This window comes from Lolium perenne, chromosome 2 (genome assembly GCF_019359855.2).
Source record: "Lolium perenne isolate Kyuss_39 chromosome 2, Kyuss_2.0, whole genome shotgun sequence".
NCBI lineage: Eukaryota > Viridiplantae > Streptophyta > Magnoliopsida > Poales > Poaceae > Lolium > Lolium perenne.
Genome location: NC_067245.2, coordinates 312,098,790 through 312,109,720, shown reverse-complemented (window position 1 = coordinate 312,109,720; position 10,931 = coordinate 312,098,790). Strand labels below are relative to the sequence as shown.

The 10,931-nt window shown below is 49.3% G+C and overlaps 2 protein-coding genes across 2 annotated transcripts; one reads left to right on the top strand and one right to left on the bottom strand.

Moving 5' to 3' along the window:
- Window positions 1-2,590: 2,590 nt before the first annotated feature.
- Window positions 2,591-7,996, top strand: LOC127336830 (peroxidase 50). The gene is made up of 4 exons (XM_051363693.2): window positions 2,591-2,987; window positions 3,086-3,283; window positions 5,831-5,996; window positions 7,319-7,996. The coding sequence occupies exons 1-4, from the start codon at window positions 2,766-2,768 to the stop codon at window positions 7,723-7,725; spliced, it is 993 nt and encodes a 330-aa protein (XP_051219653.1). The 5' UTR covers window positions 2,591-2,765; the 3' UTR covers window positions 7,726-7,996.
- Window positions 7,997-8,431: 435 nt separating this feature from the next.
- On the bottom strand, window positions 8,432-10,821 carry LOC127336831 (universal stress protein A-like protein). The gene is made up of 4 exons (XM_051363694.2): window positions 10,517-10,821; window positions 10,326-10,435; window positions 10,039-10,157; window positions 8,432-8,747 (listed from the first exon to the last, which is right to left on the bottom strand). The coding sequence occupies exons 1-4, from the start codon at window positions 10,695-10,697 to the stop codon at window positions 8,669-8,671; spliced, it is 489 nt and encodes a 162-aa protein (XP_051219654.1). The 5' UTR covers window positions 10,698-10,821; the 3' UTR covers window positions 8,432-8,668.
- Between the last annotated feature and the right edge of the window lie 110 nt (window positions 10,822-10,931).

Sequence of the window (10,931 nt, the reverse complement as noted above, 5' to 3'; positions counted from 1 at the left end):
ACTGTGCGGAGCGGTTAAATAAAGGGGATATAGTGGAAATTCAATGCCACAGCAGTTTCCGAGGAAGTGGTGCCTAAGAAAAAAAAAACTGCCAGGTCACGCGGAGAAGTTGAGAAGGCAAGGCATCATGATGACGGATACTGCAACGGTTCTGCCACGACATGACCCAACGAAGGAAAAGCAGAGTGATTGGTAATTCCAAAACCAGGGGGGCATGTGTTATCACCAGAATTTGACCGAGTCAGAGGTGGGCCGCGATCAAGATGGATTTGAAGAATATACATGGAAGAAATATGTGGATCGGCCTTTATATGCAAAATATGGGCTAGTTGGCCCGTGTATCTGTAACATAGTAGATTACGTGTCATTTTAGTTAGAGTTCGCCTCGTGCACGGTGGGGATTATTCCCACGTTAGAAAGTCCCCTGGACTATAAATATGTATCTAGGGTTTATGGAATAAAACAACAACCAACGTTCAACCAACCAATCAATCTCGGCGCATCGCCAACTCCTTCATCTCGAGGGTTTCTACCGGTAAGCATCATGCTGCCTAGATCGCATCTTGCGATCTAGGCAGCAGAAGCTTCATGTTGTTCATGCGTTGCTCGTACTGAAGCCTTTTTGATGGCGAGCAACGTAGTTATCATAGATGTGTTAGGGTTAGCATAGTTCTTCGTATAAACATGCTATCGTAGTGCGACCCTTGCATATCTAGCCGCCCTTACACCTATCTTAGGTGTAGGGGCGGCACCCCGCTTGATCATTATTTAGTAGATCCGATCCGTTACGGTTGCTCCTTGTTCTACAAGGATTAGTTTAACATCTGCAATAGTTAGGCCTTACAAAGGGTTGGAGGATCCAGCGGCACGTAGGGTGTCGTTTGCTAGTCCTAGGCAGGATGTTCCGGGGATCAACCTCGTGTTGGTTTTTAGGCCCTATCTAGGATCGGCTTACGATCACCGTGCGTGGCCGCGAGGCCCAATCGTGAGTAGGATGATCCGATTATGCGGTGAAAACCCTAAATCGTCGTAGATCGTTTTAGCTTTATCTTGATCAAGCAGGACCACCATATATTCGTGCACCTCGCATTTAATCATGGGTGGATCGGCTCCCGAGCCGATTCACAGATAACCCGAGAGCCGATCGAGGCTCGTATTTAATGTTTACGTGTATGCCATGCAGGAAACTAAGCGAGGCATCTCCATCACCTTCCTGACCAGGTATAGGTCAGGTGGCACGCCCTTGCATCAGCATCGGACGTGTGTACCAGAGGCTTTGCGGGTCGTCGCTCAGAGGGACCAGGGCCAGCCGAAGCCCTAGGTTGTTCCCGGCTCTACTGTGTTGCCCGTCGCTGCCCGCCGGTGGGTTTTGACCGCAACAGAGATATTTACCTATCGCCTGAACCGGACGAATTTAGATGGAATCTCCATGTAGATGGTACTTTCTCAGTCAAATCATTATACAATGCGATCCTTCATTCTGATACACCAGTTGATAATAATAAGAAAATCTGGAAGATGAAGGTACCATTAAAAATTAAATTTTTTGGATGGTACCTTCGTCGAGGAGTTGTTCTTACTAAAGATAATCTTGTGAAGCGGAATTGGCATGGAAGTTCTAGGTGTGTTTTCTGTCATCAGGATGAAACTATTAAACACCTGTTTTTCCAGTGCCATTTTGCGAGATCTATATGGTCAGTCATCCAAATAGCGTCTACCCTGTATCCCCCAACTAGTGTGGCCAATGTCTTTGGCAACTGGCTTCATGGTGTCGATTCAAGGTTTAAGTTGCTTCTTAGGGTGGAGGCGCTTGCAGTTATCTTGGCGTTGTGGCTAAGTAGAAATGACAAGATTTTTAATGATAAAAACTGTTCTTTGTTGCAGGTCATCTACAGATGTACAGGTATTCTCCGTTCGTGGTTACCTTTTCAGCGGGTGGAGAACCGAGACCTATTTACGGAGGTCTGTACACGGTTGGAGGCTAGGGCGAGGGATAGTTTTTCCCTACATGGGTGGCAGCATAGGCTACGGATTGTAGCACCACCCTCATCTTAGGCATTATATGATTTATCGTTTCGATATGTATTTCGCCTTGTTTTTTTTAATATTTTGAACTCAGATACTTGAACGGCTGTGTACATCCTGGTTATGCAGATGCTGGATGTAATTGCTTAGCAAAAGTAATAAAGCATCCTTTATGAAAAAAAAGCAATCCATAAACTCAGGCACCAAAGGGTTCAATCTTTTTAATCAAACGAACTCTGTAGGGTAAAAATCCTACATGAGTTTTGTAGAAAAGATAAAACTCATGCACCAAAGGCTGATCCCTGCACGAGTTGAGAAAAGGAAACGTTGGATGAGTTCATCGAAAACCGGAAAAGGGAAAAGATAATCTATTCCGACCCATCATCGGCGCCGAGATTGCAAACGGCTGCCTCGCGCAACGGCCGTCTCTCTCGGGTTCACATCGCACTGCTGAGGTGCGCGCGGCGCCATGCCACTCGTAGTATCTCTTTTCCGTCATTTCCTCCGGGCATCAACCCGACGAACGAACCCGTTGGCCCTATATATCCACGCGAACGCGACATCCCCCGCACTTCGCTCCCACGCAAGCGCACACAGCATCTCTAGGCAGCAGCCGGTACCGCGCCACCGTGTCGCGCGTACCCGCCGTCAGTCACGCCCCCACGGTGTCTGTCGCCGTCACACACGCGCGTCCACTCCACACCGAGGTGGGGAGCCGAGCTGAGCGTGTTCTGTCGGCAATGGCGGGCGGGAAGCTGCTCTGGAGAGCCGCTCTGGTTGCCGTGGTCGCTCTGGCGGGCATGGCGGACGCCGCGAGCGCGCAGCTGCGGCAGAACTACTACGGCAGCAGCTGCCCGAGCGCGGAGTCGACGGTGCGGTCGGTGATCTCGCAGCACGTGCAGCAGAGCTTCGCCGTGGCGCCCGGCACGCTCCGCCTCTTCTTCCACGACTGCTTTGTACGGGTAAGCGCGTCCTCCATTCTTGCTCCTCCGCCGCGTGCGCCGGCTGAGAAATGCACGGCGTCGATTGACATTGCTGCTTGCCGTGAATGCCGCTGCAGGGATGCGACGCGTCGGTGATGCTGATGGCGTCCAACGGCGACGACGAGAGCCACAGCGGCGCGGACGCCACGCTGTCGCCCGACGCGGTGGAGGCCATCAACAAGGCCAAGGCGGCGGTCGAGGCGCTCCCCGGGTGCGCCGGCAAGGTCTCCTGCGCCGACATCCTCGCCATGGCCGCGCGCGACGTCGTCTCCCTGGTACGCGCGCGTCCTTCACCACCAGATTCCTCTAGCTAGCTATAGCTCAGCCCACACGCCGCAGTGCCACCCCCGCGCGCGCGCACGCACGGCATGGTCACCCGCCCGCCATTGCTCGGCTGCCGGTAGTGCGCCCCTGTCAGGCGCGCACAGCACGGACCCATAAGAGAAGGGGCGAGTCCTGGTTGGCTCGCGTTCATCTCCCTGACCCGCCATCCTGTGTTCCGGGCCTTGCTCTGTGCAGTGTGCGCACCACTTTGGCAGTCGAGCAAGCCCCCACCACGCCGGGCGGGCAAGGGCGGGTACACTGTTCGACCAGCTTGCCTGTCAGTGACTTTTTAGGCACCGCTGCCTAGGCTAGCCAAGTAGCCATGGTCCAACAATGCTGCTGCTTCCGGCCGCGGCCGGTGGTGTGATCCACGGGCCATACCTAGCTTGCACAGTCTCAGAAATCGTTCCCGGTGTCTCACTGTCTCGGTCCCTCCCGAAGCGAAAACGCAGAAAGGCGGAGCACACGTGATGCGTGTCGGATGCCCGGCCGGCGCGTCGCGACGCGCGCATGCGCCACCCGGACCGGGCGGCGCGCTCGCCGTGTCCCTCTTCTCGTGCCGATGTGTTCGCCACGGCGCGCGGTGACCATGTCCCTCGGCTTGGATAGGGACGCCAGGGCAGCCCGACGAGCTCTCTCCGGGGCGAGCTAGCTGGCATGCACGGCGAACTTTGCTGTGTCTCTCTGCTTTTGAGAGATGGCAAACAGCTTTGAGCCTACCACGCTTTGCGCAGCAGCGTGAGTGAGTTCGCGCGACAGTGACGTGACGTGACATGAACAAGATGAGATGCCGGCTCGTATTTCGGGTCACTGTAGCCTGTAGCCTCGCGGTTTCTAGTCTGCATCTCGCCCGTGACGCTTTGGCCCGAATAGGTCCGTGAGACTGACGCTGCCTGCAACGCAACGCACGATGCTCTCGGCTTCCAACTCTCCCAGACAAAGTTTCCATTCCATAGAGTCGTAGCCCGCTGGCAATGACTAGGTATCGACAATTTAGCTCACACACTTCCCAGAGCACTAGGGGAAATGATTCCAGTCCTGCTACCCATCTCGCTGAACCGAATTCAATCAGTTTTTGAACTAAAAAAACCCTGAAACCAACTATTTCCTCATGCAACTGCAAATGCCTAGTTACCGGTTAGTGGGAAATTTGCAAAATATAGAACCATGACAATGCAAGGCTTCAAACTGAAAAAACAATTGGGTTCCAATATTTTCGCAATATGCCCCCGGTATTTGTTTACGCTTCTCGCCAAGCCTGTCTTCGTGAACAACAAGCTTGCCCTCACCCTATTAGGGGCGGTTTTGTCTAAATTACAAGTTAGAAGTGGCATGGTGGCGTTGCCGACCCACTATCTTGCCCCTTCGAGACACCTTCATGGAATGGAGGAAAGCGTCGGAGAGCTTGCGCCTTGACCGGTCGAAGTCGGCGACCTAGCAGGAGCGTCGGTCGTAGGACACATCTGACCATGAGATGGTGGCGGTGGTCGATGTGATGAGCCAGCCCGGCGACGGAGGGTGGTGCGGCTACGACAAGTTGCGTCGATGAATTTGAGTATGAGAGAGGAGATACCTGAGTGAGAAAGAAGAAGGCCTTGATAAGTGGGTCCCATAATCATGAGTGGCCTTATTATGTCAATTGAAATACCTCAGTCAAATGTATGGAATATTTATGCCACATCATCGATTATAGCCAGTTCCATCAGTCATAAACGGAGTCAAACTGTGTTTACTGATCGGTCATTTTTTTAAAAAAGGACCGCTGATCGATTAATCATCATCAACAATGGTTAAAAGAGCACCAAAGGTAATAAAAATTACAAATAAGTCTTATACCACCTAGCGAAGGTACTGGAGCGAGCCGCCATCCTTGCCACTCGATCATTGGAGCCAGAGCCAGACAAAGTTTTTTGAAGTATAGCTTGTTGTGGTAGAGGAACATTAAGTCATCATGCTAAGGCCCCAAAGGACCAATGCAGCAGAGCATCAACCATCACCAACAATGAGAACCGTAGATCAAAAGAGCCATACCTTTACAGACGAACATGAAGACGGAGATGATCTATGGAGATCCACCGGACATAAAACTTCACGCGCCCTTCGCCGACGCTAGAGCGAAGAGGACCTTATTATCCCATGAGGATAGCTGCCCCCTCATTATCCGAACAAGACTGAAAAGCAACCTAAAAGGATCGGGAAACCTTCCACCGGCGAGGGACCGTGGTTCACAACATCTCCAAAGCCATTAGGCCACCTGAGACGGAGCAGATCGGCAGCGTCGCTAGCGAGGAGACAAAACCCTAGATCTGTGAAGTCAAGCTCAATCAGTGTTAACCGGTGGCAAATTGCAAAAAAAATAAAAGCCGGTGGTCTTTTGATTTGAAGTCTTGAATTGTGGTGGTATTTTGCAGTTTCTCTCGATTAGTGAGTGGAAAACTCCAGTAATTATTCAGCATGCAAAGACTACATTGGCTGACATTTCTTATTTCTTGGTGTAGACCGGCGGTCCGAGCTACGGCGTGGAGCTGGGGCGGCTGGACGGCAGGACGTTCAACAGGGCCATCGTGAAGCACGTCCTCCCCGGCCCGGGGTTCGACCTCAACCAGCTCAACACTTTGTTCGCCAGCAATGGCCTCACGCAGTTCGACATGATCGCGCTCTCAGGTACCAATTTCCATCCATTTCCAACTTCTACTGCCAAGGAGTAAAAATGGTGTACAGGCTTGGGGATACTCACACGGTTGATAGTTAACCATACGGATTACTTTTACCACTCCTCGGTAGCGTTGCGCCGCATTTTTTTAAAATTCATTCAGTAGGTTGATCGCAGTGCAAGCATCTTTCCATGGCCTCTGCACATTTCACGTGACACATCCGAGCGCAAGACAAAGTGGTTCACTGTTTTATACTGGGATTTCTTTGTTCCTTTCCATGACAGCTTATAGAAAACTATGCTTCCCCAGTTTGTTTTGTTTGCATCCAAGTCGAAAGCTACTTTGCGTGAAAAGAAAATCCACATTTAGACAGTGAAATCCCGACACAAACAGACTAAAAAAAGAAGAGATTTAGGCTGAAGCAGCAGCGAGGTCATGTGCTGATTCCTGACACATATGGCCATTTCCCATTTGGTGTGCCCGGTTTCATTTTTTTGACGTTTCTTTTTGTCCCTGATTCCATATCGGGAGTATCATAATTTATCTCACTGGCCGTACGTGAGAACAGAGGACATGTCTGTCTGAATGTTCTTGGTTTCGCGTGAGACCCTAGAGCTTAGTTGATCTAACCGGAAGGGTTAGATTTGGACGCAGAAGGCCCACCATATGACACCAAATCGAAGCAAGTAGGAGGAACTTTTCCACTGAACATGTCTAATTGGTCCATACAAAGTAAAATTAGCAGTGCTCGAGGACCACAATGGCACATGTTTTACATGAAATTTTTGCAACTCACAAAAGGGCAATTGTTTGAGACAAACTTCACATGCTCTCAAATTCAGTCAGTTGGGTGTTCTAGCTCTAACCGGAAGGCTTAGATTTGGACACAAGAAGGCCCACCATATGACACAAATCGAAACAAGCAGCAGTAACTTTTGACTGAAGTAGTCTTTTTGGTCCATAGTCCACACAAAGTTAAAAAAGCATAGTGCAGGCAGGATAACAGGAGCACATGTTTTGCCAACTGAAAATTCTTGAACTGGAGAATTGATTTGTTGACACAAACTGCACTACCTCTCATTCAGCCCTGAATCCGCACTTGACTATTGCAACTGACTTATTTATTTATATTTCATTGGTAAAGATAATTAATGCTGCACTTTTTTTTTTTTTGAGAATAAACACTCAGTATTTGTTAATCCTGAACCGCTACTTGGCCAAAAACTGGCTCCCTGTCACAGGTCCGAACCAGCAAATTGGCCCATAAATTGATCAGGCTGAAGTTAGAATCTGCATTGCCCAAGTCTAACTCTGTTTCATGTCTTCCTGCAGGTGCGCACACAATCGGGGTAACGCACTGCGACAAGTTCGTGCGCCGGATCTACACCTTCAAGCAGCGCCTGAAGTACAACCCGCCGATGAACCTCGACTTCCTGCGGTCGCTGCGCAAGGTGTGTCCCATGAACTACACACCCACGTCGTTCGCGATGCTGGATGTCTCCACGCCCAAGACCTTTGACAACACCTACTTCGACAACCTCCGCTACAACAAGGGCGTGCTCGCCTCCGACCAGGTTCTGTTCACCGACCGCCGCTCCCGCCCCACTGTCGAGCGCTTCGCCGCCAATTCCACCTTCTTCAACGAGGCTTTCGTCGCAGCCATGGCCAAGCTGGGAAGGATCGGGGTCAAGACCGGCAGCGACGGCGAGGTGCGCAAGGTGTGCACCGCCGTGAACTAGGACTAGGTAGCATTGTGTTCGGTCGTGCGTTTGAACGTGCGTGTGAGTGTTAGCTGGGTTACTTGGTAGGTTTGGGACAGGAGGGAGACTACATGTAGTAATGCCGCGCAGATGCAGGGTGTATTTTGTGCTTCTTCTGTGTGTGTTCATACGTTTTTGTGGTGGGATTATGTTAACCATTCTTTTGAGGGAAGTGTGAGATGGAATGAGTTCAACAGAATATGGGATTTGTGACATGGTTACGCCCAATCGACAGCTTTGTTCACTGCTACTTGACGAGTAAGGATTCTCAATTTCTCATGGTGAAATCTTCATTTGCCTACAAATGTCGCCGTATCAGTTAAGCGCACATTTTTGCCTTTGTCTTCCAGCGTCAGTGCTCGCTTGTCGCTTCAAGCATGTTTCATTGATCGATCAGTTTTTCTCCACCAAGAGATTGCGTTTGCTACACACGCTCGGCTTTAAATAAATGAAGCTCCACGGGCAAGGCAGGTACATGGAGCCAAAGAAAAAAATTGCGAGGAGTTGCCAAAGAAATTTGTTAACAAGCAAAACTTCCTCGTCAACCAAAGCGAATGTGTTGGCTGCATTGTTCACGGCTTGTTATTCACTAAGTAGCCAACCAAAGGAGTGACAGAAATATGTTTACACCAACCAAGAACATAGTTGCAAACCCACGGAGCCCTCGTCAACCAACCCGAGTCAATTTCAGTATCCAACAACCAATTGCTCACTCTGAAAATTCCGCTTGGAATAGGTTCATGTACATGAGTACTGAATGAATACAGTGTGGCTTCAAACTGCCAAGCATCTTTATTTATATATGCATCTCAAGTATGGTTTATTTATATGCACATCGTTACTAGGACAAACAAACAACAGATAGATACACCTGTCATGGGCTCTTCATACAATGTGGAGGAGCACATTATATAGCAGTGTTTCATTCTTTCTTCTTCACGACAAGAACGGGACACTTTGCCTGGTGGGTACAATAGTTGCTCACACTTCCGAGGAAAAACCTGCAGTTACAGTAGCAAAAATCACATCAGTTGGAGATGGAGAAACCCTGCGGGGTGAGTACTTGATTTGGCTCTGAGCAGTTATCGTCAGAACTTATAAGCACGGTAGCTCTAATGGAAGTTTATGTTATGCACGTTCTGAACAATCTATCCCAGGGCTAGGTATATGAGCATTTAGTACTACAAGCTACACAAACGTTGTTACGCATAACGACAGTATGCGAGGAACAACACAGCAAGTACAATAACTCGGGTAATTCGTAGGTACCAATCATCATCTCTCTCACTTTTCTTGCCACACAGTTGGCCAACTGAGGGTGGAGGATTCCCTGGTCAAAAGTTTGGCAAGCCAATTAGTGCCCATATCTAGTAGTGCTAGTTTGGGCACTAACCAAACACACCTTTAGAGCTCGTTTGGCATCCATCATTTTATTTCATTCCATTTCGCAGAAATTAAACGAAATGAAGTGAAATTGTTGATCTCATTTCAATTGATAAATCCACAGAAAAGACAGGGTACCAAGAAGAATTAAGGTTAGGCATGGGATGAAATTCATGGAATTCTGATACCAATTCCGTGGCAGCCAAACAAGTTGATTTTCAAAATCACAAATGGATTCTTTGACTCTAGCCCCAAATTATAGGAGTCAAATGAGCTCTTAGAGTATAGTTCTTCAAAAAAGACTAGATAACACATGTCCTAGTAAATAAGAAAAAGCGTGTTCGCTCTAGAGGTGTTTTTCTGAAATTGTTTTGTTGAAATTCTTCTCGCGTGTCATGCAAAAAAATTTTTTTTTGGGTAATTGTCTTTTCAGGATACTTAAGCAAGTCATTTTGAATGAGGCACTAAGTCTTACAGGAGCATTCTTAGCTTAGAATCATATTTCTTTTTTTTCGAGGTGGAAGAATCACGTTTCTTATATGGACTAAAGCTGGCAAATCACAGGTAAGTTTCTGAATTTTAATTTACCACTGGATGAACAGAAATGACCAATCAGCACTTGGTTCTGACCGATGCCCATCTATCTAAAGAAGGATAAAAGATAGTTCTCGACAACAAATGTTTAATCATGTTTGGTTCAGGGGTCACTTTCATAGCAAGCAAATAAGAAGAACAACATAAAAGATTAGCATTGATCTCAGATACATTTCACTGTAAAATCGAGAAGAAAGGATCACATTAACTAGTTGATTCAGTACTACAACGCACTAGAGAATAACACATTTCCGGATCTAAATTGGAAATCCCGACAAGCACAATCACATAGCAGAAAAGGATGATGATTGGTACCTTTGTATAGGTCCACGGCTGTGGCTTCCCAGGATGAGCAGATCGACATTCAACTTCTCTGCAGCTTCGCATATGGTTTCCTTGGGATCACCCACCTCGATGATGGTCTCAGCATCAACCTGCACACAGATTCAATCAATTAATTAATTAATCAGATGTAGGCGACGAAGCAATCCGCGAAACCAAGATCCAGTCTTGTACCCCCAATTACTAGTTCGCGAAGCATCGTAGCAAGCACAGACCGGATCGAGGAAGTAATCAGGAAGGCGAGCGAGCGAAGAACATACCCCGTGTTCGGCGCAGATGGCCTTGGCCTTGTCGACGAGCGCCTGGGCGAGCTGCCGCTGGTGCTCGTTCACCGACCTGATGAGCTCCGGCGACGCCACCGACGGGCCAACTGCTCGATCAGCAGCAGCAGCACGATTTAGTAGGTATTAACTCAATGGGAGGAAATGAAACTGGGCAGCGCGGGGCTTACGCGGGGAACCGGCGGCGGCGGGGACGTAGTTGAGCGGGGAGAATGGCTGGACGGTGAAGAGGACGAGGCGGCGGGGCGCGAGGTTGCGCAGGGCCCACTCGAGCGCGTAGTTGCTGCACTCGCTCTCGTCGATCGCCACCATCATCTTCTGCTCCGGCGGCGGCGGCGGCTGCGCGGCCATGGTCGATCGGCTGCTGGCGGCGAGGTGGGGATGGATGGATCGGTCAAAAAAGCTCTCGAACTGTGTACACGGGACGAGACGAGCTTGGCTGGTTGCTTGCTCTGCTTCTCCTGTGAAGTAAACCGGTCAATGCCGTCGCAAGGCTGAATGAAGGCGACCTTCTTTTTTGCCACGACTGGACCTCTCCCGTTGGGTTCGTGCCTCAGCCCATGAGGATAGCAAGTCCTCTTAGGT

What these genes read in the sequence shown, in the direction of transcription:
- LOC127336831 (XM_051363694.2), bottom strand. Translation starts at nt 10,697, where the DNA reads ATGGCCGCGCAGCCGCCGCCGCCGCCGGAGCAGAAGATGATGGTGGCG. An exon ending in CGCCGCCGCCGGTTCCCCGC is followed by an intron (nt 10,436 to 10,516) that starts GTAAGCCCCGCG and finishes CTGATCGAGCAG; the next exon opens with TTGGCCCGTCGGTGGCGTCG. An exon ending in AGCCGTGGACCTATACAAAG is followed by an intron (nt 8,748 to 10,038) that starts GTACCAATCATC and finishes CTGTAACTGCAG; the next exon opens with GTTTTTCCTCGGAAGTGTGA.
- LOC127336830 (XM_051363693.2), top strand. Translation starts at nt 2,766, where the DNA reads ATGGCGGGCGGGAAGCTGCTCTGGAGAGCCGCTCTGGTTGCCGTGGTC. An exon ending in CGCGCGACGTCGTCTCCCTG is followed by an intron (nt 3,284 to 5,830) that starts GTACGCGCGCGT and finishes TTCTTGGTGTAG; the next exon opens with ACCGGCGGTCCGAGCTACGG. An exon ending in CGACATGATCGCGCTCTCAG is followed by an intron (nt 5,997 to 7,318) that starts GTACCAATTTCC and finishes GTCTTCCTGCAG; the next exon opens with GTGCGCACACAATCGGGGTA.